At 29.4% G+C, this 27,427-nt stretch overlaps 3 protein-coding genes across 6 annotated transcripts in view; 2 read left to right on the forward strand and 1 right to left on the reverse strand.

The window, feature by feature from the left end:
* The first annotated feature begins 3,947 nt into the window (after positions 1 to 3,947).
* rdgBbeta (cytoplasmic phosphatidylinositol transfer protein 1) lies at positions 3,948 to 10,698 on the forward strand. The gene is made up of 9 exons (XM_014425494.3): positions 3,948 to 4,168; positions 4,243 to 4,391; positions 6,619 to 6,707; positions 6,805 to 6,812; positions 6,892 to 6,963; positions 8,012 to 8,110; positions 8,756 to 8,911; positions 9,773 to 9,831; positions 10,484 to 10,698. Exons 1-9 carry the CDS (start codon positions 4,118 to 4,120, stop codon positions 10,620 to 10,622), a joined length of 822 nt encoding a protein of 273 aa, XP_014280980.1. The 5' UTR covers positions 3,948 to 4,117; the 3' UTR covers positions 10,623 to 10,698.
* Positions 10,699 to 10,851: 153 nt separating this feature from the next.
* Positions 10,852 to 25,861, forward strand: swi2 (Protein singed wings 2). Of its 4 annotated transcripts, none has more exons than XM_014425491.3 (10): positions 10,852 to 11,526; positions 13,068 to 13,211; positions 16,449 to 16,602; positions 17,102 to 17,261; positions 18,224 to 18,366; positions 19,582 to 19,770; positions 23,207 to 23,365; positions 24,018 to 24,128; positions 24,209 to 24,298; positions 24,750 to 25,861. In XM_014425491.3, the coding sequence occupies exons 1-10, from the start codon at positions 11,453 to 11,455 to the stop codon at positions 24,927 to 24,929; spliced, it is 1,404 nt and encodes a 467-aa protein (XP_014280977.1). In that variant the 5' UTR covers positions 10,852 to 11,452; the 3' UTR covers positions 24,930 to 25,861. The 4 variants fall into 4 exon arrangements, with proteins under 4 accessions (XP_014280977.1, XP_024218313.1, XP_014280978.1 ...); XM_024362545.2 differs by having other exon boundaries at positions 24,755 to 24,894; XM_014425492.3 differs by lacking the exon at positions 23,207 to 23,365.
* A 178-nt stretch (positions 25,862 to 26,039) lies between these two features.
* Positions 26,040 to 27,427, reverse strand: part of LOC106683801 (angiopoietin-1 receptor) — a 37,647-nt gene continuing 36,259 nt past the window's right edge. The window contains exon 22 of the mRNA XM_014425495.2: positions 26,040 to 26,251. Coding sequence (XP_014280981.1) covers positions 26,075 to 26,251 — 177 coding nt within the window. The 3' untranslated portion in view covers positions 26,040 to 26,074. The remainder of the gene's footprint in view (positions 26,252 to 27,427) is intronic.

The following is a 27,427-nucleotide window of genomic DNA, read 5'->3' on the forward strand; positions in this document are numbered from 1 at the left end:
ATCACGCATTCTACGGCCAGTCAGAAATGCTTTTTGTGTCAAAGATTAGGACATCTACTAGAAAAAACATCGATGTTTTAAAATATCCTTGCTTACAATATTTTACCGAAAAAACATCGATGTTTTTGAACAACTATTGAAGGAACATAAGGCCTGTTCCAACGACTACCATGCTCAGGCCAGTCGGAAGTGCTTTTTGTATGAAAGAATGGAACACCGACTACAAAAAACATCGATGTTTTAAAATATCGTTGCATACAATGCATTACCCAAAAAACATCGATGTTTTAAAATATCGTTGCTTACAATACATTTTCCAAAAAGCATCGATGTTTTAAAATATTGGGATCTAGTATTTGAAAACTTTTTTAATTTGGTTCAATGGAGTTAAATATCAAAAAATGAATAAGAACAATTTACAAAATAATATTTCATTTTCTAATCAAATATACATACAAGATCAATCACATGTTTAAACTAATTTATTTAATACCAGATCAGCTTGGTATGCCTTACTTGCTTGATACAACTGTTACATCTAATTTGTTTTACAATTGATTATGAAGTGGATAATTAAAGCAAGAATCTGACATCGACTACAAAAAACATCGATGTTTTTAAAAATCGTTGCTTACAAAATATTACCCAAAAAACATCGATGTTCTAAAATATCGTTGCATACATTACATTACCCAAAAAAACATCGATGTTTTAAAATATCGTTGTTAACAATACATTGTTGTTTTTTTGAACATGCAAGATATCCTGTGTGATTGAAAAAGCACTTCTGACTGGCCGAAGCATGGGTAGTCTTTAGAACAGTCTTTATGTTACTGAAATGGTAAAAAAAACATCGATGTTGAAAAAAATCGATGTTTTTTGTCGATGGTTTTTTAACATCGATGTTTTAGTATTGAAGATCGATGTTTTTTTTATCGATGTCGCATCTCTACTGTGTACAGTCCAGTGAAATCATGGCTGTAGCAAGGTTCCTGTTGACGTTGTTTGCTGCATCGTTTTGCAGCTTGGCTACATTGTGGTAGCAACGCACACCACACGGAAACCCGGTTTGTTCCAGGGGGATGACTTCATGTATGCCGCAGTGTTTACGAATGTGAATAAGGACTAGTTTCTCATATATTTTTGAGATGTGCCTGTAATCTAAGGCTGATGGGTCGGTAATCTACCGGGTCCGCTTCTTGTTTTCTGGACTTAAGGAGTGGAACGACGATAGCATGTTTCCACTCCGCTGGAACGGAAAGTATCTGAGACGAGAGCAGGAGTTGTAGATATTGAGGAGAAACATGTGGGCTTTTCTAGGGAGCTGTTTGAGGATGACATACGAGATGTCCTTTCCGGTGGATTTGTTTCCCTTCGTTTTCCTCAGAGTTGCAGTCAGGTCTTTATAAGTTGAGAAAATGGTGTTCTGTAAGTCTTCGGTCTGAAGTAGGTGGTGGTATGCAGAATCAGTACGTGTGCTGTCACGTAAGTAGTAGCCAGATCGAACGTCTGCCTGATTGAGGGAGTAGCTCATCGCCTCGGTGTAGTTTCACCGATTTCGATTTGGTGTTGTGACTTCGGAATAATTTCCAGAAGTTTTTGGGGTCGTTGTGAGTGCGGCGTAGTTGTTCATGCCATAGGGACGTTTTCCATTGTGACATAAGGGGTGTTATTTATCTGGTGAAGCTGTTTAAGATTGGTCTGTAAGTCTGGTCTTTGGTTTTATACCAGCAGTTTTTGATGTTGCATTTTTTAATGAGAGTGAGTATATGTTGGAAGGTAGTCCGCAAGTGAATTGTTGTGGGTGTGAAAGTGGCTATGGAAGCGTTGGCGGCGTCATGTATTTATATACGACATGTATAGTGGTGAGTTGAGTGCTGTAATGTTGGGTATGTTATCGTAAATGTGTGTTTTGTAAAGGTTCCAGTCGGCATGTTTGAAGTCTGTAGGTGGGATTTGTCTTGTGTGTTGGCCTAACTGGAGAAGGACTGGTAGGTGGTTATTGTCACTAAAGTCTACAGTTAGTTAATCTGTGTGGTTGTTGCTTGAGGAGTAGGTCAAGTGTGGAAATGTATGATGGGTTTGATGTTTGTCTGTATGTGTATGGATCAGGGTGTATGATTGTATATTTTGTTTTGGTCGGATGGTTTCCTATTGTATTGCCTTTAGCACAATTCCATGACTGGTGTTTGGCGTTTAGGTCACCTAGTATTATGTGTTGTTCTCGATGTCGCAGAGAAAATTCTTGAGTGTGTCCGGTTTGGCACTGGGACTTCGGTAGGCGCAAGTTATTTTGTAGGAGTGTTCGAGTCTGACTTGTATTGTGATGGCTGGGTGTTTGTTGTCGTGGAGTGTGAAACCGTCAGGATGGGACGTCATGACGCACCAGTAGTGCGACGTCGCGGAGTCAAGTCCGTGAGTAATTAACCGCGAAAGTGATAGTACTGATTCTACTAACAATATAAAGGCCGGTAAGAGGCACCGCCTGTAAGATCTAACATTTTTGTATTTCAGTATATTCTTTTTGATAAACTTCATTTATTAAATTAACATATGTACAATTATAATGGTAATTACATGTTTATATATAACATTATAGAATTATTTACATTTTACGGAATAAATGAATACAATATTTGACTAGAAAAAACATCAGTGTTTAACATAAGGTTAAACAAACTGAAGCTCTACACCGTGGCGGGAAGCGATAACTGTGTTCCTACTCGCGGTCTCTAATAGATAGTGTCGCTACACAAGTAATGTGAGTGGACTAACCGCCAAGAAAAGGCCGAAGGCACATCAAATTTTTTGATGGGCTTAAGGCCTGTGCCAACCCGCTCTTTAGAGATACCACCCCTCCACCAAGACCTGGGAGGTGGCAAAGCATTGTCCCCTTAGTAGACGTCCTCGCCGAGGGAAGGACTTCGGGCTCTGCAGCTTGAAGTCATCACACCACCAGCCGGAATGGTCCCTCTCCATTCTATGCAAGCCCCCAACTAGGATGTTACCAATGTGAAACCGCCTTCAGCGGACCCTGTAACTCAACTGCCATACGGCAAACAAAGTCTGTATGTAATTTGTATATATACACTGTATTATCATATATTTGTAATCGTAACTATATATCAATAAAGAGGATTAGAAAATAAATACAATAAAAATAACCGCCAAGTTAAACTATCAGATGTATTCACCTTGACAGTAAACTGTCGCAACATATCAACCTTACCCAATGTAACGATACTTTTTGAAACTGAAAAAATTGATTTTATGAATTTTGAAGAGGATTTCGCCGAGAATTTTGAGCAACACCCTTGTAAATGAAAAAATATAAGGCGACTACACAAACTCAAGCAAACTTTGATTTTGTTATCACCTTCCGAATAAACCCTAGAGGTTTCTCAAAATTGTATTTTTGTTGGAATTAACATTAGACAAACGTTAAGTCAGCTCAGAAGACTACATGGTATTATATTTAAAGATAGCAAAACTACTCAAGAATGCTTGGCGTTAATATCCATCTTAACTGAGATAAAAACTACAGTGTTTCCTCAGCTAGAGATATCACAGATGGACGAACAAACCTCTTATAAGATTCATGTTATAAGGACTATGAATATCTCTTCGTATTTAACATGAATCAGGCCTAAAAGCAGGACTTGTTGTGTGAGACTAACCTAATATATACGTACTACTGCTGATAGAATCAGTCCTGGGACAAACGGTTAACAATGATAAATTACCAAATTTATATTACAACCGAGCAGTATTTGTTTGATATGATGTTTTTATACAATTAAAAAACATTTATTATATCATATTGATTCTGAGTTTCTAGTGGATATAGTAAAAACTAATAGTTTTTAAAAATTTAAGATTAGTTTTTACTTACTTGATATAAAAACCTTGGATGTAATTTGTTACTGTTACCCGTTGCACAAAGTTGTCTTTGTCTAGGTTTAGTAGTTAATGTAACTTGTAGGTTATGACTGAAAATAACCTCTTTTCCCAGTTATACATGTAAACAAAATTTCAAGGAGGTAATAGGACTGTTGAAGGTGCTATGGATTTGTTTGTATAGATTCGTTTTCTAAAAATATTTATAGAACTAATTACAATGGTGCTTATTAAGGAGTATCGAATAAGTATGCCATTGACTGTAGAAGAAGTAAGTAATTTTTATTATTCTGACTTTCTAAGCCATGTTTGTTTATGTGGTGATATATTTTTTTCTGTGCACAGTATCGAATTGGACAGCTGTATATGATTGCCAAGCATAGTTACCAACAAACAGAATCAGGCCAGGGAGTAGAAATCATTACCAATGAGGAATGTGAGGACCCAATTCATGGTAAAGGCCAGTACACTGAAAAGAGAATACATTTGAATGGGTAATTTATTTTGACAATTGTCACATAGTTTTGTTTGCTTAGGTGTATTTAAAAATGAAAGTTCAGTAAATCAGTAAATAGCATGGAAATGTTTATTGTGGTTAAATATTTAATTATCAGTCAAATTAAGTTTAAATGCCTGTGATTATGATGTAATCCTGTTTAATGTTAATTCATATTTTGACTTTATCATAGTCATTATCGAATTTACAGCTTGTTGCCTTCCAAGTACTTCATTTTTATTATAATTGAACTTCAGTTTTGTTAATAAGTTTCTTTAACAAACCCATCAACAAGGTAATGTGACCATAAACAATGTACCACATGTGAACCATAAACAAAGTACCATGTGAAATTGATTTTCAATGAAGGAGAGAAATGTTAAGTTTGTTATCAGTTACTGTCAGCTTTTCATATTTAATTCTCTTTTACCTTAATTTAATTTTGGAGACTAGGGCATTATTTCTTTACTCAAGGAACTATTATGGTATTCACTTAATCATAAGGATTACATGGCATTTACTCTGTTCCACATAAATCCAAGTTAAGTGCTTGATGTAATTTTATCTGTAATTTATGATGGATTCTAAATTATATATGAAGCCCAGGAAGAATACTCCATTTTCTGGCCCAAAATTTAAAGCAAATGAACCATCCCATAAATATCCCAATTTTTTGTGTAGATTCCTGGTGTCATAAAGAACAGTATTTGATACAAAATGGAGTTCAATTCACTTTTTTGGGATCCAAACTCTAATTTTGACAAGTGCAGTGGACACATGGTGGCATATTTTAGATGCTATGCCCAATGTCTCCAATAGCAGATGGGTGTGACCTAATTTTCATCACTAACAGAGTTAATATGCAAAATAGAATATATGAACAACATAAATGTCAGAAGCTATAAATGAAAATGAACAATAAATTCATTGGTGAAAACAAATTTAAATTCTTCACATTTTTTTTTTTTTTTAACAGAATATAGAAAATAAATAAATCAATAAAAAACAATTATCTCAGGATCAAAACTTACTTAAAAAGAGAAAAACTTACTTTAGTTTAAGTATATTAAAAATACATGATTAAAAAAAAAAATTGCTTCTAAAGGAAATTTTTAGTAATTTTATTATGATTTTTTTAAAATTATATTATTAAGGACTTAGGCGTTAATTATTTTTCACTACAATTTGGGACTGTTAGTAAAATGATATTACTTGGACTATTAATGATCATTTTATTACTCAAAATTTGAATTTGAAGATCATTTTCTTACTATTTGAATTGCAGGTCGCTGTTGATATTTTGCCTTGAATAATTGGATATCATTTCATGATATTTATGTATTATTTTTAATAATTATCAATTCAAAAATAAAGGTCTGGATAAATATTGGTCGTGTCAGTCTGCTTTTGGAAACACTCGGCATTCTATTTCAAGTTGATGGCTAAGGAACTAACAATAATCTGACAATGGTAATGAGACTTTGAAGTATAAGAGTTTTCTTACTATAGTTAGATTGGCGAATATTAAAAAAAACAATAGTATTCTTTAGAAGGTCTTAAATTGAGAGGAACCAAAAACGAGAAATAAAAAAAAAAAAGGAAAGGAATGATTGGAGGACAGTAATGATAATCAAAAGATACTCACCTGAAAATTACACATTCATTTCAAACTGGACAGTGACAGTTGGTATGTGACTAAAAATTGTTTTACCAAGCTTAGGCAATGTTTCTCTTATAAATTTATCAATTTGGTTTCATGAAATTTCCTTTTGGACATTCACAATTTGACAATATCCACAGATTCACAGCAATTAAAAAATTTTCAGTCTTTGACTTTCGAATAAGTTATTGATTTACCTGCTGCATTCAAAATAATTTTGATTTCATTTCTGAAAGCAGCATACTATGACCTTTTATTTTTATTAAATTTTACCAAATTTAGAACCTTTCAACCAAAACATACAGGCAGTTTTAATGACAATTAAGGGTTTAGGACAAAAAAAAAAAAAGGAATTTGAAGGAAGTTTTTTTTAATAAAAATTATTAAGAGAGATTAGAACTTATGAAAACGAGAAATCATCATAAGACAAATCTTTGAGATGGAATTCTCCATTATCACTAGAATAGACATTTTTTTGAGAACGACCTAAGTAAATACTTAAGTAGAATATATTTCCGAGTACCGTGTGACCTATCATATTAAGTGCACATTGATTATTTTTTAGGCGCTTACCTTATTGGTTACAAGCTGTGCTTCCTAAAGTCTTCTATATCACTGAAAAAGCCTGGAATTATTACCCATATACTATTACAGGTATAAAATAACTTTTTTCACATGAAATATTGTTTTTAAAAAATTTACTAAAATGATTAACCTTTTTTCATGGCTATTACGTGGCTTTGCTCAACAGAGTATACGGTATGTATGATTTTTATAATTTGTATTTAATTTCAATTAATCACTATTTTAATTATTTCTTTTATTTCCCTGTTTTCAGTGTTCATTCATACCAAAATTTAGTATATCAATTCAAACATCTTATGAAGATAATAATGGAACCAATGATAATGTAAGTCTTCAGCTTTAAATAATGAGTACAATTAAACGTTTTACATAGTATTTTATTATATAACGTAGTCCTGCAAATCATGTAAATTACTATTAATTGAATGTATTGGTTTAACTTAAAGGTTAACTTTCTTAACTACTATGTGTCATAGAATTTTTCAGATTTAGCTACAATAATATGGTCATTTAATTTGAGGAAGGAATGGATGTATGATCAATCTTTGGAAAAGAAGGGAGTGTTGTTAAAGATTGTTTAAAATAATTCTTAAATGCACCTACTAGAAATCTTCCAAAACTCCTAGAAGATTTCTTGTATGCACATTTTTAATATTATTTCCAACCAAATTCAATGCCCACATCCAAATTCTCCATTCTTTCCTTCCTGTTTTCAAAGATTTATTATTATATAATACCCATTCATTTCTTAAACTTTATGACCATGTTATTGTAACTAAATCTGATAAATATAATTCAACTGTCAAAAAAAAATAAAATAAAATAATTGAATAAGTTTTAGAATTCATATTTGTAGTAGAAGTAGTTCATTTAATATATTTTTAGCCTTAAGCATGATTTGTTTTGTTTATTGTTGAGTTTTTAATTTTATAATACATTTAGTTGATGATGTAATGAAATTATTAAATTCTCTTTGAAGGATTTTTTTTTTTTTCGGTTGGCTCAGCAGTCCTTGTAGATCTTTGGCCACCCAAACCAGCCTTCTCCACGCCTGTCTTAGGCTACTGCTTTCCAGTTTGCTTCATGCAGCTCTTTCGCATCTTTGTCGATTCTGTCTATCTATCTGGATTTTGGCCTCCCATATGGTCTCTTGCCAACTATACTGGCATTCTTGTGTAGAGTACAATTCCACTTACATTGCGACCTAGAATTAGACTTCACTCGTATTAGGAGTTGGGCATTTTTCCGAAAATCTATTGTACCTATTCATAATTTTTTTACTTTATTTCCTATTTTATCTATGTGTGGTTTGATTATGATTAAAAATTAAGCTATGATATTTATTTTAACTTTGAATTTATTTATACTTTTAGTGCCTGAAGTTAAATGAAGAAGTTTTGAAAGAGCGACTAGTGGAGTTTATTGACATAGTTTATGATGAAATTAGTCCGAAGAACTACAAAGAGGAAGAGGTAAATTTTCATAAATATCCCGTATCTAACTTAATTATCATAAAGTTCCCTTATTACTTAATTTGTTTAGGATGATCATGGAATTTAATTTTTTTTCTACTCTTATTCAATTATCATACTGGCCTATACTTCTAATTACTCCGATTAAAGTCTACGCATTAGTCCATCATTTCAAATTTTCGATGATAAAGTTGCTTAAAATATATCTTAGAATCTTTAAATCATGCTCTTGTACATACAACCTTATCTTATTTGCCGTTGAAATAGTGTATTTATAAAAATAACCTTAAATGCATCCTGGGATCTTTTGAGATGTAAGCCAAATGTGTACTCAGGCAGCTTAAACCTCTAAAGAATATTTATTTCAGAATTCTGTTTTATTATTTTAAAAATATAATGTATCATTATGTATTAAATGTTTTTGTTATTCACTTTTTAAAACATAAGTCTCATGATGTCTTAATCAAGATTTTAAAATCTGGAATGAAATGTTGACTAATGAATGATTATTTCAGAAATGATCTATGTGTTATTTTCTCAAACAACACATTTGTTGTTTCTGAAGTAGCTAATTCAATTTTTTTTTTTCAATTTCAGTAATGCTTCCTGTATAATTGATTTTTTTTTTTAAATATTGTGTTTCAGGATTTAAAGTTTTTTAAATCAATAAAAACAGGTCGTGGGCCATTGACTGAAGATTGGCAGGAGAAAACTACTCCAATTATGTGTACTTACAAAGTAGTACAAGCTTCATTTGAAGTATGGGGTCTTCAGACAAGAGTAGAAGAACTAATACATCAGGTATATGATTTTAAAACTTGATGTAAACTTTTATTTAGTGAATGAAGATGGTGAAATGATGAATGTTACATTATTATTCCTTAGTTGTTATGGTGAGCATAATTGATGGATTTTAAAGAAGTGCAGGATGTAGATTATTCTGGGTTGATCACATCACTTTGAAACTCAGTGTTTAATAAATAACAAGTGACTAAACTGTTGAAAGTATCTGTAGGCAGCCATTAATGTATTTCTAAGGTTTGATAGACTATTGTTAATTGGTCCTGTTCTGGAACTATTGTAATTTGAGAATCGGTTGATGACATTACAAATATTATAGAAAGTTACGATTATACATCTTTACTTAGTAAATCATTAAGGCAGGATATCTTTGTGTAACTCATGCCACTTAACTATGGCTTGAATACCTTTCCTCTTTAGAGATGGTATCTGATACAATAATAATAAAATCTAATATTGAATGAAGGTTGAGCTTCAAGCAACTCTGCCAGTGTATAAGTCATAATCTATAGTCACCTGTATTGTTATATGGTGATAATCTATATTCACCTATATTGTTAGATGGTCATAATCTATATTCACCAATACTGTTATATGATCATAATCTATATTCACCTATATGGTGAATTATATGGTCATAATCTATAGTCACCTATATTATTATGTGAATAAAAAAATTGGAAATGTAGTTAGCACCACTGTGTAGTAAGTCATCGATATATTTATACCTACAGGACTTTCTTATTATATTTTATGTTTCTCTTGTGAGCTTTAGTGAATATACTTTACTGATGTATCAAATTTTATATTTTTTGTTTAATAATTATCTATTTTGATATTAATCTCTCTTCTTTGTTTCAGACCATTAAAGAGATTCTTACAGTTGGACATCGGCAAGCTTTTGCCTGGATTGATGAATGGTAATAATTATTAATTTTATTTGTCATAACATAATTGGGCAATATTTTTAATGATTGTTTGCAATGTAGAGAGTAATTAGCAAGTTTAATTTGCTTCAAATAAGGTTAGATAGGCTATCTATGTATTAATATTATAAATTAAACAATCAAATTAATTAATGCAGGATTTGGGTGTTTTATACACATTTTGAGTTTTTACTACACAATTTTGCACATTTTGGTTTACTGCACCTTTTTCGTTTTTTTATTAATCAAAAATCTAGTCTCTAGTCATTACATCATCGTAATTCATAGTTAAACTTTGGACCCTTGACAATTCAAATTATCAGGTTTATACTGTATAATATTTTTAAAAAAATTAAAAGGAATAAACTTAAAAGCATGGACAGAGCTCTTTGAGAAACCTATAAATAAAAAATGTTCACATTTATTTGACATGGTTTTCATTCTCATTTATCATTAGGTAAATTATACTCAGTAATGTTAAGTTAATTTTTTTAAATTTTAATTTACAATTATAATAATTTTAAGGAACATTTAACTTTTGTATTATGATTAATTGATTAGAAGGCTTTATATGTCACTTCAGGTAAGTTCAAATTTTTAATAACAATTGTTTTAATCAGCTTAAATCAATCGGTTATATTTACAGGTATGATATGAAAATGGAAGATGTTAGAAAATATGAGAAGACACTCCATGAAGAAACAAATATCAAAGTCATCACTTCCGATACGAAAAACGATTCAGAACCCATTTCTCCTGTAAAATCATGGTTTGATTGGAGTTAAAAACTTGTTATAATTCAATATGGTTTACTTTTAGAAAAAAGTTGCACCAAAAATAAAATATTGAACTACTCCTGTAGCGAATAATAGTTTTTTCTCTCTTGTTTAGTGAGTAGATGTACTATTGATGTATGGAATATATATTGTAATACATAAAATATTAAATTCTATGTATATTTTAAAAATGATGCTTCACTTTTGAAAGTAAAAGGTGTACAGTTGACTTTCTACAGATAAATCATTGTTAAGAAGAGATAAAATAGATAAATCCAATTGGTTTATAAATTTATTTATTTTTATTCATATATGTATACACATACATGCATATGTATATTCCTGTGTCCATCTCCAAATAAATGAAATTGTTTCTAAAAAAATATGAAATTCTTTTTCATATTCATTAAGAAGCATTATGATTTTATTGACAAATGCTATTATATTTTGTTGTTAGATATTTTTGTCTAAATGAGCTAATTTTTCTACAACACGCATAAACTGGTACTTCATGAATTATGCAGTGCAATTTTTATTTTTGGTTCATTGATTTTAAATTCCTAGGATGCTCTTCAGTTATTTATTTGTGGCAATTTCTGAAGTAAAGATATTTTAAAAACATAAAATGTCTATCTTTTGAATTTTTTTAAATGAAAATGTTAGACTGCATGATTATGGACTATTTAATGCCTTATTACAATATTATAATAATTTACAACCTACTTGGCTTTTTAATTTGCGGGGTGTGTTGAAAAAATATTTACTAATCAAGATAAAGTGGGATAATACCTGGGGACAATATTGGGCTGTTAACTTACACAGCTTGAGCAGACCTTGACATGAACAGTTTTCAATTAGTTTTTTTCCAGGTTTTAAAATCAATGAAAACTTTTCTAGTTCATTTATTTTTCATGTAAGTAAATAAAATAATACTATTTATTTATATTTTGTATTTTATTTGTATTGTATATTGTGTTAAAAAAAAAAAGAAGTCTATTTTTCTGTTAGTAATTTGTTTTAGACTTATTTATTTTAAAATGTAACTACTGAAAGTAACTATTATTTTCCTTATATATTTTTTTCTATATAAATTTGGAAATTTAGATCATGTTTTGTATAATTTGATAGTTTTTGAATTTTGTAATTACATATTCTATTATAACATCTCATCAAGTTTTTAAATTTCTGTTAATTATTTTCTTTAATGGATATACATTAAAATAACCTAAAAAAAATATATATATTATTTTTTTTTTTTATGAATATTTATCAGCAATTACAATACCTAGTTGATTATATACCTTTTTAAATGTAATCAATATTTTTTTTTTCATTTAAGGATTTTAATATTTCTTTCCCTGAATATGATCTGTCTGTCATCCATTATTCAAAGGTTCAAATAGTTTATTTGCAGCAGTTTGATTGAACATAAGTGAATCATAAAAGATTCCATGTACTATAATAAAAATACAAGGCATTATTTTTTTTAAAAGTTAAAATAAAAGAATTAATGAGCCAATAAATAGTTAATATTAGTGGATGTATTAAAATATAAATTTTATATTGGTTCGTCTGAAAATAAAAAAATATATATAAAAAGGACGGACATCTCAATGATCGACAATTTTATATTCAATTTTAATCATGACTACTGATGATATTGGGTCATTTGATATGAAATGTCCGTTGTTATTATTTCAGAAATTCAAAGTGGGATTAGTGGACTTTTGTTGTTTACAGTTTATAATGAGCCATTATTAATGCTCTATTATTTTATAATACTTACTATCATTCCAATTAATTCCATATTGTTTAGTCTGCGATCAAATATGACCCTGAAAACGCGATTTTCGAGTAATTTTTTTCTTGTGTCTAAACTGACACTAGGTTGTAGTAGGTAGTAGCTGCAAGAAACATTGCCATAGCTTTCGGGAAAGGGTGTTGAAATGAACAGACCATTTACTGGTGGTTTGAAAAATTTGGCTGATAACACAGATTTAGATAAGCAATCCAGAGGAAGACCTCCACTAGCAATTGAGAGCGATGAACTTAGGCTTACTGTGAAAGAAAACCATACCAAACAGTTAGAGAACTTGCAACACAACTGAATACAAGTACATTGACAGTTTCTTGTCTCTGGTAAAGTAAAAAAAGGTAGATCTAAATATTTTGAATAAAAATGTTTTGATTTCATAAAGTTGTTTTACTAAAGTAACTTTTCCTGATATTCCATATAAAACAACCCAATATTTTACCATAGAGAATTGATATTTATGAGTACCATTTTCCTAATGATTCAACAATGGCTTTTAACTCATAAATCACACTTTTTAAAAGATTAAAATTCATTCTACTTATCAATGGTTCACTGAATGTTATGTTGTGCCCTTCCCAATAATTTTTCACTTATCAATATTCTATTATAATTAATATATATTTATATTTTTTTTTAAGCTGGATTCTTATAATACAAGCTCTTCATCTCGGCAATAGTGGTTCATGTAACAGTCTCTCTAAGAGGTGTGAAATGCGAACAGACAAACTAGATAAACTTTTATGTAACGGTGGTTTTCAGAAAAATTATTTAAATTCTACCAGGTTTGTAAATATTTAATAAAACATTAACAATTTATTGTCCATAACAGTTTGATTTAGAGTTATTTTATTACTGCGTCAATTATATTTACAACAATTAAGTATTATTTTTTTCTGTTCAATAGCATATGAATTGCTTGCACATAGTATGTTTTAAAAACCACCTCAATATAATGAAAATATAGGTTTGAAACTCTTTCTTTGAAAAGTTAGGATTTAACAGTTACTTGATTTCACACTTTTGCTGACAATTTCTAAGGTAGATTAACTACCCGATAATATGAATTCTGCTGAAGTCTTTATATTTCTCATTTTTACCATCTGTAAAGACTATAATAGTGAGGAGTTCATCAGTGAATTTTTGTAGGTTTCATCCTTATTAATAACTTATTAAAGTAAAATCATTATAAATTTTTGAATAGTAACAACATATAAATCTATATTTTATTATCTTGTTTGAGACTGGTTGTTTTATTAATCATAAACTAAATATATCCAAGTAGTCTCAACACTTCTTTATTAAAACATATCACACGTCCAACATTTTGGCCAATCCCACCATCCTCAAGGACAATCTTAATTTTAATTTCATAGCCTCAACTTTATTTATAAAAACTTTTGGAGGCTATTATGCCCTAGTTAAATTTAGCTGTCAAAATAAATCTCTATTTATCACTATTACATTAAATAATAAATTCTGTTAATTTACTATTAAGTTTTAATGATTATGAAGTAACAGAATTAGCAAAGAATAGAATTTATTGTTAAGTGTAATAGGGAAAATATAGGTTATTTTGGCTGTGTTAAATTCGACTTGGTCATAATAGCCTGCAAAATATTTTATAAATATATGTGAGGACTTGGATATCTTTTGTTATAATTAATAAGTCTATAAGTTGTTTAATCTTTTCTATTGCCTAGCAGAATGAGGATCTCTTCACCACTGCTTGGTACAGGAATTTCTTTCCTTCTCCGCTATCCCAATCCTCTTCTGTCAAAGGCCTTCTCAATTGCACCTTCCCATGTCTCTTTTGATCTTCCATTGAGAGAGACCAAGGGTCTCTACACTTTCAACTTTCCTATTTGACTCTTTCCAGTCTGTTTCCTGCCATTGTGGCTGTACCATCTTAGCTAATGTACAGTTGACCTCATTGTCATATTTCTCACTTAGTACCATCTTGTTTTCCTTGTATTTATCTTGGTGTTCACCTGAACCAATATGGCTGGATAGATAAACAAATAAATGCTGCCAGTAGGTCTTTTAAATTCTCTAAGAAAGATTTTATTATGAGAAAAACTTAAGTGTCAAAAAAACACAAAGAAAGTAATTTACAAAAATACCTTACTGATTATCACCTATTCAAGTTAATCTTGGGCTCTTACCACAAAGCACAAGAGCCAACTTCAAACTATGGATATGTAGTACTTGTAGAAAATAGGTTTTATTATTTGATTTGTTGTTAAAAATATTCGTTTGTAACCTCAACAATTTGTAAATATAATTATGAATAAAGCATCACTGTTAATGGCTACATTGTTTCAGACCATGAGACAATGCTGTTGTTTCATTGGTCTGAGGTCTGTTTGCTAGTGACATCCATTAGTGCAACACGCATTCTTTGTATTTTATTAAAACTCTCCCTGATCCACAACAGCACTTAAGAAGAATGGATGACAAGATGAGACAATATGAAATATAAGAATGAGGTGTAATCTGGGATTTAAGAAAATCATCTTAGATGGTTGAGCTATCTTACTGGAATGACAGGAAACAGGTTGGCAACGGTAATATAGAAAAGAAAGGCAGAATGGTAGAGACCCTTGATCTTTCTCAATTAAAGATTAAAGAAGACAGGTATTTCAGGAAAGAGATTTCTGGATCTAGCTATGGTGAACGAATTATAGAATAACCTCACTTGCTATGCGGAAGAAGAGGAGATGATTAAATAATTTATAGCTTTATATATTGTGGCCTTTTTTAAATTCTATATTAATTTTCCTTTAACAATTTATCAATAAGGACGAAACCTGGAAAGAAAAGGTAAAAAATATTTGAAGATTCACCCCCTCCCCAAAAAATCCTTTAGTCTCTTTATTAGTTGTAAATAACTTACTATTTAACATTAGCCTGATTCTAAATCATGAGAACTGTAAAACTAAAACTATATCATGAAATTTAACCTGTTATAGAACACCTCACTCCAACTAACTAAAAAAGGTTGCCCAAACAGAGTCAGTGCATCACAGTTGAACATGCATAACTTAGGTTTATGAGCGCCAATAGTACTGCACCGTTAAATGGTTAATTATTTATTTGAGAAACTCTAGGCTCTAGTTTGATATCTTCCAATAAAAATCCTTTTCAACAACTAATATAAGTAAGATTGAGAGTTGATATATATTATTAGTACTTGGTTAATAAGCTACGATTCTGAATGATTATAGAATAATCTTTTAAATGATCTGTGAGTGTTTAGTGATATTAGATGTATACTTAAAATAGAAAAATTCGTTATCTTTTTACAAAAAAAGTTTTTTAAAATTACTATTGTGCTCAGTATCTCTTGAAAGATACATAGCCATACTGAATCTGTCTGCCATAATGGCAGGTGGAGCTTGGAGGATATGTATCTTGGTGAACAATACATAGCTGCAATAAATAAATACATTATTGCAACTTTAATATGGATTTTTTAATTCAGGTAATATTTCCTTGATAATCTTAATTTAGTAAATAAACATATCATCATAGGGGCTATTAATGTAACTAGATAGTTTCAGAAATAATCAACCCTTTTGGAAAAAATCATCAAGGATGCTGTGATTCAAGGCATGGTCAATTATTGACTAAATAAAAGGAAATTTATTTTTCCAACATTTCTCTTAAAATTGTCTTAACAGTTAGAACTTAAAATATTGATGATTAGTCTGCAGTTTTTGCAGTTCTTACTCCTCTAACAAAAATCATTGTTAAAAAAAATGAGTGGAAACCATTATTTAATAAGTTATGAGGAGACTTGAAAAATCAAATGTTAAGAAAATTTACAAGAAATCATGTCTATACAGAATTTTATGTAGGTATTTATTTACATGGATTATTTGAACTACTTACAATTATTTCTGCAATACTAAACTAGCTACTCATGTATTTTTTCATACAAATATAATGAATTCAATTAGTCAAAGAATAATGCTTACAAACTGTAAATATAATATAATGATTGACTTCATTTGTTACAGTGTACACCCACGAATTATTGTTATCTGTCAAGTCACAAGTTCATCTTTTGATCCTGCTTTTATTTCCAATTTCCCACAGCTTTACAGATTATCTCTGATAAATTCTCCAAATATTTCAAAATTTACTCAACCGTTTCCAAACCATCGACTTCAGGTACTAATTTTAATTTTGTAAATATAGAGCAGATTATGCCATAAAGTGGTAGGCGAAAGTTTTCAAATTCACTAGTAATAATTTAAAATGAATTATAAGTATAACTTTTTTTTTTCTGATGAAAGCATTTGGTTTTATAGTATTAAACTGTTAATCTGGAAAAATAAACAAAAGAGGTGCATTATGTAATTTTATATAACTTTATCTTGTTTGAATTTACAATTTAGGTTTTTTATATGGGTTTAATGAACTATTTTTACATTCTAACAATTCCAAGAAATTAAAATGATTAATGTTAGTAGATGATTAAGATTACTAAATAATAAAATGACGCCTGTAAATGTTGATGAACTGATCTTCAATAATTAAAAGTTAGACCATTTATATTATTGAAATAATAAAAACAATGTTAATATTATTTTAGCAAAAATCTAATTTTGCTAAGTTAACTAAATCACTTATTATTTTTTATTTTCCACTTATATAATATTTATTGTAGGTGCTTAATCTTACAAGACTTGGTCTTGTCCACTTACACCACAACACATTTGAAGGTTTAAAACATTTACGAATCCTGGACCTGAGCCATAATAAATTGAAACAATTAGACAGGCATATTGTTGAACATTTATCAGAATTGCAACAAATTTTTCTTAGGAGTAAGTATTCCATACTTCTGAAAACATATACATCATTCTATTTTAGAAGTGTATTTGTATATTTAAATATATTAAGTTGGCCCAATTAGACAAAGTAAGTAAAAATTGTTTATATTTCTAGACACCGATTTCAATTAATAAAGTCCAGTGATTTATTTTTTAACTTTCTTTATTTCTCCTCTATTATCCCCCAGTGGAGTGGCCTCTCCCCGTTCTTCGTACCAATATTGTAACCCCTGCCTTCAGTGGACTCAGCTCGACCCCTTATAATGCCATGGGGCAGAGGAAGGGCACTAAATAAGTGTGTGTTTTTCCTCTGTATAAACTGTATCTCTTTAATAAATTAAATTAGAAGGTAGGAAAAAAAAATTTAACTTATTTATTAAATGTGTATTTTGTTTTTTATCTCAGTGTATTTAGAAACTGTAAATATTTAATTTATTTAAAGAAAAAATCAAATAGTTATAAAACTATGTAATATGAGCCAATGGTTCAAAATTGGCATTAAATTTATTTGTTGTATAATATAATTTATAGTACCATATTTCAATTTTTAACAACCACTACAAATATCTTTTAGAACTTTACCATAGCTGTTGATGATGGCCGGTTGGAAGTAGGTCTGATTTGCAACTGTAAACTGCCAATACAAATTGACTTTATTGACTCAGTGGACTCAAAAATGAATTTACTAGATGCTTGGGAATCCAAATAATTATACTTAATTTTGTCATCGGAAGATCCATTGCTATAAGCTGCATAATTATTTATCTTCCCCTCTGGTGGAATAAAGACACATTTTTCAGTTGTGATTTAGAAGTGAGAGTGTGTAGCAGTGTCACTATACTTTTAGGGTAGCGATATGTATACATAGGTAGATGCTTATAAATGTATAAGTTTTATAGCTTATTTGCAAAATGTGAAATTAATATTGTCATTACATTAATGCGTCTTGCTGTTAGGTAATAACTGGGACTGTGATTCACATTTAAAATGGGTTCTGAACCCTCTTCTTGGGAAAAAGCTAATGGATGCTAATCATATGACCTGTGGAGTATTGAAGTACAAAGGGAAACCAGTTTTAGCAGTTATGTCATTTATAAAGGTTATTAAAACATATTTGTCATAGTTTACATTATTATTAAATTTTTTACGAAATATTATCAATTAATTGTCATCAATATTAATTCATTTTAAATTTTGACCTTCCGTATTAAAATTTTTTGATGTTTTTTATTTTGCATTCAAGTGATAATTAAACCAAAATAGGGTATGATTTACATATTCATATCTTGAATGTTTCGGGTATACCCTGTCTCAATTTATCCCAGGATAATTGTGTTCAAGATATAAATCAAAGACTAATGTGATTCAATACTGACCTCAACTGGTGGGAGACACAGAAAGCCAAGAAAGTGTATTTCCAGTGTAACAAAATTTATTCATAGTTAATGTGACAGCAAAAGGAAGATTTAAATTTTTTCCACAACAGTGTTCGTAATGTCACCATCTACTATTTTATTTAAAAACAAAATAATAAAACTTATTTTCTATAAAATTATAAAAATTAAAGTAGAATGTTGATGACTTAAAGTTTTAAATCATTGATCAAAAATTTAGGTTTGATTGCAGGGCAAACTTTAATATTGGGACATTTTCCATAAAATCCTCAAAACATCATATGTAACAGAATCATATAATAGTTATATAAAAATTTAATAAATTCAATTAATATATAGACATTTATGCATTACATATAAGAACATAATTGAAAATTATTGAAATCTATTATATCATGAATAATTAAATTTTAAAGAAAACAATGTCATTTTATTTAAACTAATATTTGACAAATGAAACTAATTACAAAAATAGAAAACTACTAATTGACAAATGGGAGCTCTGATGGACAAATTTCATTTTATAATGAAAAAAATGAAACAAATTAATTATTTTACTTGGGTTCTACCTTGAAGATTCCTTATACTTACAAAACATATTCTTATTATATATTTTCTAATTGAAAGCATAATTATTTACCTTTTAGTGCATTGTCAATGTGAGGACTCTGCTAAACAGAAGTCAAGGTGAATATAATTAAATTCACAAAAAAATCTACTTTGTTAGAATAGCAAAAAGAAGTAACATAAAATCCTTTCATGTTCTATTAAAAAGTTATACATAAAATTTCATTCAGATATGTAGAATGTCAAATGGAATTAAACATTTGTATTAGTATATTTATATACACATACAATAAATAAAATGATAATAAATTTAATAAAATGTTGTAATACCAATTCGATGCATCATGTTTTAGAACCTAAGAAATGAATGCCCTAAAGTAGATTCAAAGTCCTGTAATTGCTCCCTGGATCTTATAGTATGGTCACCTAATAAAGATTATTTAGTACCTGTAACAACAGTCAACTGCAGTAGACTAGATTTGGACCACTTTCCTGCGTCAATACCCTCTAATATAACAACATTGTTACTTACTGGGAATAAGGTAAGATTTTAATGTAAAATGAACGAAGGTAAACCTGTAATCATAGAGGGAGTTTCAAAAATTCTTGGTTTTATTGTAAAGTTTAGTAAATACTTCCACTATATTAATACAATAAAATATTTATATTCTACTGTTGTTCACCCTAATACCAAATTCAAATCAATAATGTGATCTTGCCATTACTTATTTCAAATTTCTGCATCATGAATTGTACAGCACAGATTTTCAAGATTTGTTAACTAGAAAGTAAATCAAGGTTTTGTTAAAGTAATTAAATTGGGCATTTCTTTAGAAACTCATGGAACAAAGAGTGACCTGGTATCGCTACAGAAATTGTTAAATTTAAAAATTAACTTTTAAAACTGATTAACTTCATTATCCATGATCATAACATGAGACATTCAATGGCCTTCAATGTCTCTTTTGCTCAAAATAATTATACTTATTATTCTCTGATTAATGTAATTCAGAGGAAAGTAAACACTGTTCATTTGATATGTTTTTTGACTGATTATATATTTTTAAACAAAAAATAAAAATTATAAGATGTTTTTTAATTACTGTACAATTAATTTTTCTGTAGTAAAAATATTTTAAATATAAGAAGATGGTCAGGGTTGCGGTCCTGACCATCTTCTTATATTTAAATCTTTACGGTCAACTATATATACATATAAAAATATTTTAATTTGATTATTTATTTTTTATTTATTTATGTTTTATTTATTTATTGAGTTTTATATATGTTTCAAGTTACTTTCATGCATGTTTTCAATTACTTCTATGAATGAGGTATAAATAGATGACCATAGATTAATATGAAGAGAAGATGGTTGGGGGTGTGGTCAGCAAAAATACACAAATATACGAAACTTATTTATTTGTGCTCAGTTTCGATCTGACTTTCAGGCCTTTATCAGGGCTGAAAAAATAAAATGAGATAACAACTTTAATTTAGAGACAAAAATATAAAGAAAATAATAATAATGAAGCTGTGAAAAATACATAATAATAAATTAGGTAGATAGCAATAATTTGATAGTAATATACAAGATATGAAAGATAAAATATAATACTGTAGAGGTAAGAATAATACAAACTAAATGATAACAAACATTTTTTTTTTAAAACCTGTGCTCAAGTAAATATAAAAATAAACTTAATGAAAGGTGCAGAAGAAAATTTAAATGATAAATAATAGAATAAACATAATAAAAAATGTCATTAGTATCTAAAAATAATGGAAAACAACATAATGAAATAAAATAAAATGATATATATGATACAATGGGCAAGAAAGAAACGGGATATATGTTACAATAGATAAAAGCAACACAGTAATATGTATGAGTAGATAGGTGAAGAAGGAAGGAACAAGGAAAAAGAGATGGAGATGTGAGAGTGGGAAAAAAAGAAATATTTAAAAAAGACAGAGAGAACTTACACCTAATTTATTGTTATGTATTTTTCCAAACTTGATTATTATTTTCTTTATATTTTTATCTCTGAATTAAGTTTGTAATCTCCTTTTTTTTTCAGCCCTGATGAAGGCCTGAAATTCAGGTCAAAATGTTGGCACAAATAAATAAGTTTCTTGCTGACTGCTCCCCGACCATCTTCTTATACTTCTACGGATGTTTAAATTATTTATATGTTTTCTTTAATATCATAAATTAAATTAGTTAGTTTACTTGTGTTTGTCTTCAATTTTGTTATTAGTTATTTATTGTATTCGATATCTACTCTGATATAATTATACATAGATATAATTATAGATCTATAATTAATTATACTAATTATAGATCTGTATATAGATATAATTTATAAATAAATTTTAATGTTCAATATGGTCTCAACAAAATAATACCAATAGAATTAATCTTTACTGACCTAATAATATTTGAAAAAACAAAGGCATAAGTGTGACTTCCACATTTTTCCCAAGTTTTTATAGACTATTTCAAAAGACACTGGTTTATAAAACTAGTTAATTATCTAGATCACTTTATCTTTCACCAAATTGTAATTACAGTTTTTTTTCTTGCCCACCTGCCTGATTACTTTTACACTTTGCATTAGGGTGAAAACAGGAGGTATTGTCAATTGTAGTGTAAATTTCAATGCTTTCTATACAATGTATTTTTGTTTAATATTTTTAGTGTCGTTTTGTCATACTGGGATGGGAAAAGATAATTAGAATTGAGTTAAAATCTTTTCCATTAAAAATTGAGCATAGACCATGTTTTTTCATTCTTTTTCGTAGTGTGTTACATCTGATCTAACATCTAACGTAAAAGTAGCACCTTTTGAGCCATAATTCATATCCTCTCTAAGTAAGGATGCTTGTCTTGTGTTACCCGCGAGCCAATAAGTAGAAATTTAGCTACCTTTTTAACTTTATAGAGACTTATTGTGTTGCTTTCCCTGAACCTGTTATTTCTCTGTGTCATTGTTATTGTTTTAATCCTTTTTTTCTTCTTCTTTTCTTTTTAATCAGTAAAGATTGTATCAATCATGGATTTTGAAGCAAAAAGGTTGGGCCTGCATATTAATGGGGAAAAAAACAAGATTATGCTGTTGGGTAAGAAGCCTCTGGACCAGAGGCAGAGTCGCCTTGTAATGGGCCCCTATAATTTCGAAGTGGTAAGAAGTTTTTTTTACCTTGGCTCTATTATCTATGAGAACCAGGATGAAGAAGAAGAAGTTAGAAGCAGAGTTACTGCTGGAAATAGAGCTTATTTCTCCATTGTAAGGCTAATCAAAAGAAAACTTGTTAGCCGTACCACCAAGTTCACCCTGTACAAAACGTTGATAAGGCCAATCGTCACATACGGTGGAGAAACTTGGACTCTAAGCAATAAAAGCACTAACCTGCTAGACAGGTTTGAAAGAGTAATTCTGAGGAGAATCTTAGGACCCATATGCGAGAATGGTAATTGGCGAAGAAGGAAATATGGTGAACTTTTTGGGCTCTATAAGGAATGCAGCATCTCCTCGTACATAAGGATATAGAGGCTTAAATGGCTTGGCCATGTAATGAGGATGAGTGAGGAAAGAGTGGCTCATAAACTGTACAGTTACGTTCCGGAAGGTGTGCGGCAACGTGGTAGGCCGAAGGGACGATGGAAAGATGCAGTGAGGGAGGAATTGCGACAACTGAGGATCCCAGTTACCGCCTAAGATGGTTGGTGGCCATTGAGCAGGCCAAGGGCAGCCTCAAGCACCTGTTGTGCCAGTAAAAGAAAAGAAGAAAGATTGTATCTTTTTTATTTCAAATGTAATTTTATTATGGTTTCTATTTTTTTAAAAATTTAAATTAGGCTAGAGGCCAGATATAATTTTTGTATTTTGTTCATATATGTTATTCTTGCAAAGTTCTTTTCTATCAGATGTATACATATATGTATTCTTTTCTTTCCTTTTTTTTTGTATATAGATATCAGATATTAGCCCTTTGCTAACCAATCCCAAATATCTAGATGTATCTGACATTTATCTTGATGAAAATCAGATATCTAATATTGACAAATTAGAAGGAGCAGATTGGCTGACCAAGTTCCGAGTCTTCAGTTTAAGATCAAACAAATTAACAGCAGTAAGTATTGTTTGTTTAGTGAAGCCTATTTTTAAGTATTTCACTTTCTGATAGCTTAGCTACTCATAGCCTTGACTATATCAGACTTCATACATATCCAAGCCATCATATACTTGGAAGGGAAGTTGGGATCAGTTTAAGTATTCATTCTTCGCCAGAAAAAACTATTTGGGCAAGACTCAAGCCACTTAACAATAAATCGTAATTTAATTTAATAAATATAAATATAATTCAGCTGGGTCTTTTTTTTATTCTGACAATAAACATAATAATAGAGCATGAGGAAGTTGAAAGAATGTCAATGAAGAAACTAGGAGGTTATAGGGGAAAGGCAGTGGTAACTTAAGGAGTTAAAGCCAAGTGTGACAAAGTATACTAGTCACTTTTAGGACAAGACCAGCTGAAGGGTTGAGATATAAAAATATATGTCTATATTTTAAACAATTCTAAATATCAATCTAATTTAACTTGAAAAGGATGGGAGCTGTGAACCCTACCAAACTCTAAAAAATTCTTATTCATATAATTTATATAGCTCAAATACTTCTTACTACTTCACCCATTTTATTTTGAAAAAATAAATAAAATGAATAACCATTGTTTTCGTTGATATTATGTTTATTTTATCCAAGAAAATATTTGGTATTTTTAGTTTCCAACATTTGCTTTGGAAAATGGTTTCAGAAAAAATGGTCAAATAGGAAAAATTTATTTTGGTAATAACCCTTGGATTTGTGATTGTACCTTCACACCAAGTTTTAAGGTATTTAAGATACTTCATTTTTTGAAAAGAATATTTATTTTCTATGATAATATTTGTAAATGGTGTTGTATTCTTTTCAGGATTTCATAATTAAATATACTGATTTAATTGAAGATATTGATGATATAAGATGTGCATTTTCTGAAGATGATGACAATTCCTTGAAAGTTGTAAATAAACCTCTTCCTTTTGATGAATATATAAATTTATTTAAAGCATTACTACACATTAATATATATGAAGGATGCTTAGTAGTAAATGGATGATTCTCAACTAATAGAGAATGTTTTACAAAAAAAAGATTCTCCAAAAATGTTAACATTAGGAAAAAATGTTGCTCTAGTACAAAGAGAATTGATTTTGTTATAGAAAAGTATTTTAATATAATTAATTTATTGAGTCAAGTAGTCTTTCCTGAGGTCATATTATAACCAGCACGAATATATAGTGATCCTTGAAAACAATTTTCTTCAAGTGAGACTTGAGCGACCATTGTTTGAGAATCATCCATAAAATGGTGGAAGTCGCAGACCAGGAGGGGATTTGTTATTCAAAATCAATTTTTTTTTTTTAAGTTATCCTAAATATATATTTATACTTATTTTCTTGTTTTGTTTTGAGATTAGTGAATTGAAGCTAAGTTCTGTGTGCGGTGTACCAAGCTCTTTTCTTTCACCACTAGACTGCCTCAATGTGCTGCTGATTTGTCTGATAATCTTCGTAATTTTAAAACTATTGTATGATTATTGGTTATACAAGTCCTCAGGCAAGCTTCCATGGATTATTACCAAGATTCCATAATATTTGCAAATGATGTACTTATAACTTGTGAGAAGTGTATTTTTACTGTTCAAAACAACACATTATATACCAATTGTAAGAAACTATCATATGCTTCAATATGGATAGTTAAAAAAAAGTGAAGTTTTAGTGAAAAATACCACATCATTTATGTATTTCCTCAAGCATTTTATAAATTAATAATTTTCTCTTTATATATATATCAAAATTATTTTCCAAAGAAAAAAGAAAGGACATTATTAAAAGCAAAACAATTATTTATTTGTTGCACTTGGTTTTTATATGATAGCAATATTTTTATTAATACAGCTCATTGAGAACCATTGGTTTCTGTGATAAATATAATTCTTGTTTTGTTATTTTTAATTGTTCTTTTATGATTCTTTGTAAATACTTAACTTATATGAAGATTCATTTCAATAATATGTTTTCTATTGTTTAAAAATAACTACAGGACATGCTTGGTTTATAAAGAAGAAATAAAAAAATGGCTCTAGCAGAAACAGATAGTTATTGTATTTTATTATTTCATAACTCTATCTATCAATTAAAAAGTCTTTCTAATTAATTTTGAATTAAAAATGAACTATATCATTAACTTTTTATGAGTCATTAATTATTAACTCATTAATATTACATGGTGGTAAGAAGAAAGAACAAGCAATCTGATTGCGGAAGAAAAAAGGTGGATGAGAATAAGGTATGCTGGTGTAGAGTAGCATTTGAGAAATTGCTACATGATGTAAACATGAGACACATGGCTGTTATTTGCTAGTGGTAGCCTTTACAATTTGTAGATATAAATACTCTGTAAATATAATCGTAAATAAATCAGTGGATGGCAACACTGCTTCAGACCATGAGAAAGTCTAGGGCGATTTTTCCTTTGTCTGAGGTCTGTTTGCTTGTGGCCTCCATTAGTGCAACATGTACTCTTTGTATTTTGTTATAAAACCCTCCCTGATTCACAACATTAAGAGGGAATTGTCAAATAGAAAAATACAGTTATTTGATTTATGAGCTGTATTAGTTTAATGTTATATCACAAAGCAAGCATATAAAATTTAAATTATATAATGAGGATTTACATAAAAACATATATTTAAAAAATCATTTATTTAAAATAATTGGTAATATAACAATGATCAATTACTGTTTTCAGGTGGGGTAGTAAATGAAATTTTCATGAAACTTGAGTCATTCCATCCATTTTCATTGACTAAATATATTTTAATGGTATATTCCATTTTCGGATATAGATTTTTCAGTGACATATTTGTCGTTTTTACAAAGCCAGCATAATGTTTCTCATGATTTTTATCCTGAAACGAATTAACTAAGAAAATAAAAATTTTAAAACTAATGTTATTACACTGAGTCTTGAATTAGAGTATAAAAATAACGGCTTTATATTACAATAATAGCTAATAGAAAATAATACTAATAGAACAAAGCATTGGTCCTCTAACAGTTTTTTATACACTTCTCATCCACCGAAGTGTGTTGTTTGGCAATCCAAACAAGGAATCATTTTTTCTTCATGGGTACTCTCTGATGTCTCCTTTTTCAAGATGTCCAACCTCGAGCTGGACAAGAGATGATGAGAACCTCCTCATCCAGGAAACAACATTCCTCACCCGCGCCTAAGTAACGAATGTCCAAAACAAAGTTTTCTTCCTTGCCCTTCTCTTGTTTTTAGTTCTCAATATCGATTGTAGCACTAAGGTTTTGAGTTTATCCTCTGATTTCCTTTATGAATAATTTTCTTTAATATTTATTCTTAACTTATATTTTTTCTTAAATGTATTGTAATTTCAATTATGATGGGCAGTTAAAATAAATTTTTTAAAATATTTGAATCTTCTCGACATGGTCGCGATTCAACAAACTTTCCGCAAGACACATACCGCCATCTTCGAATTTGATTGATATCTATTGTGACTGCATATTTTATTAAACAAAATTGGTTAGCTTGCTTTTAGGTTTAATACTACAAATAAACATATTGAAATGATAAATCACATAAAACCTACTAACAATCATTTATATATAAAAAATAACTATTTTCTCATAAAAGAGGATATTATACTAAAAATCAGTTATATATAAAAAATAAAGATTTACTCATAAAAGAGCATATTACAATGTATATTACTTACAACCAATAACTCAGTTCGATTTTACTAGAGATGGATTTCCATCAAGTGGCTGGTATTACCTATTAAAAGGTACTACAGGTAGCAACTATTTTTTAGAATTACTTTTTAAATTAATATATTTCCTGAGCAAACAAAGTGCTAGTATCAATACTACTGAGAATTACCTTAATTCTAAATGATATAAATTTTAAAATTTTATAGATCAGGGTAGATATCTCTACTGTTTGTTTGAATTTGAATCATAATTATTTCTTTGTGCATATAAAACATTAACTGAGGAAAGGAATATGGTCCGGGTGCGGTCAAAAAAACTCAAATAGTAGAATTATACTATTTTAT

The sequence above is a fragment of the Halyomorpha halys genome, unplaced genomic scaffold, assembly GCF_000696795.3.
Source record: "Halyomorpha halys isolate HHAL.00 unplaced genomic scaffold, Hhal_1.1 Scaffold518.1, whole genome shotgun sequence".
Classification (NCBI taxonomy): domain Eukaryota; kingdom Metazoa; phylum Arthropoda; class Insecta; order Hemiptera; family Pentatomidae; genus Halyomorpha; species Halyomorpha halys.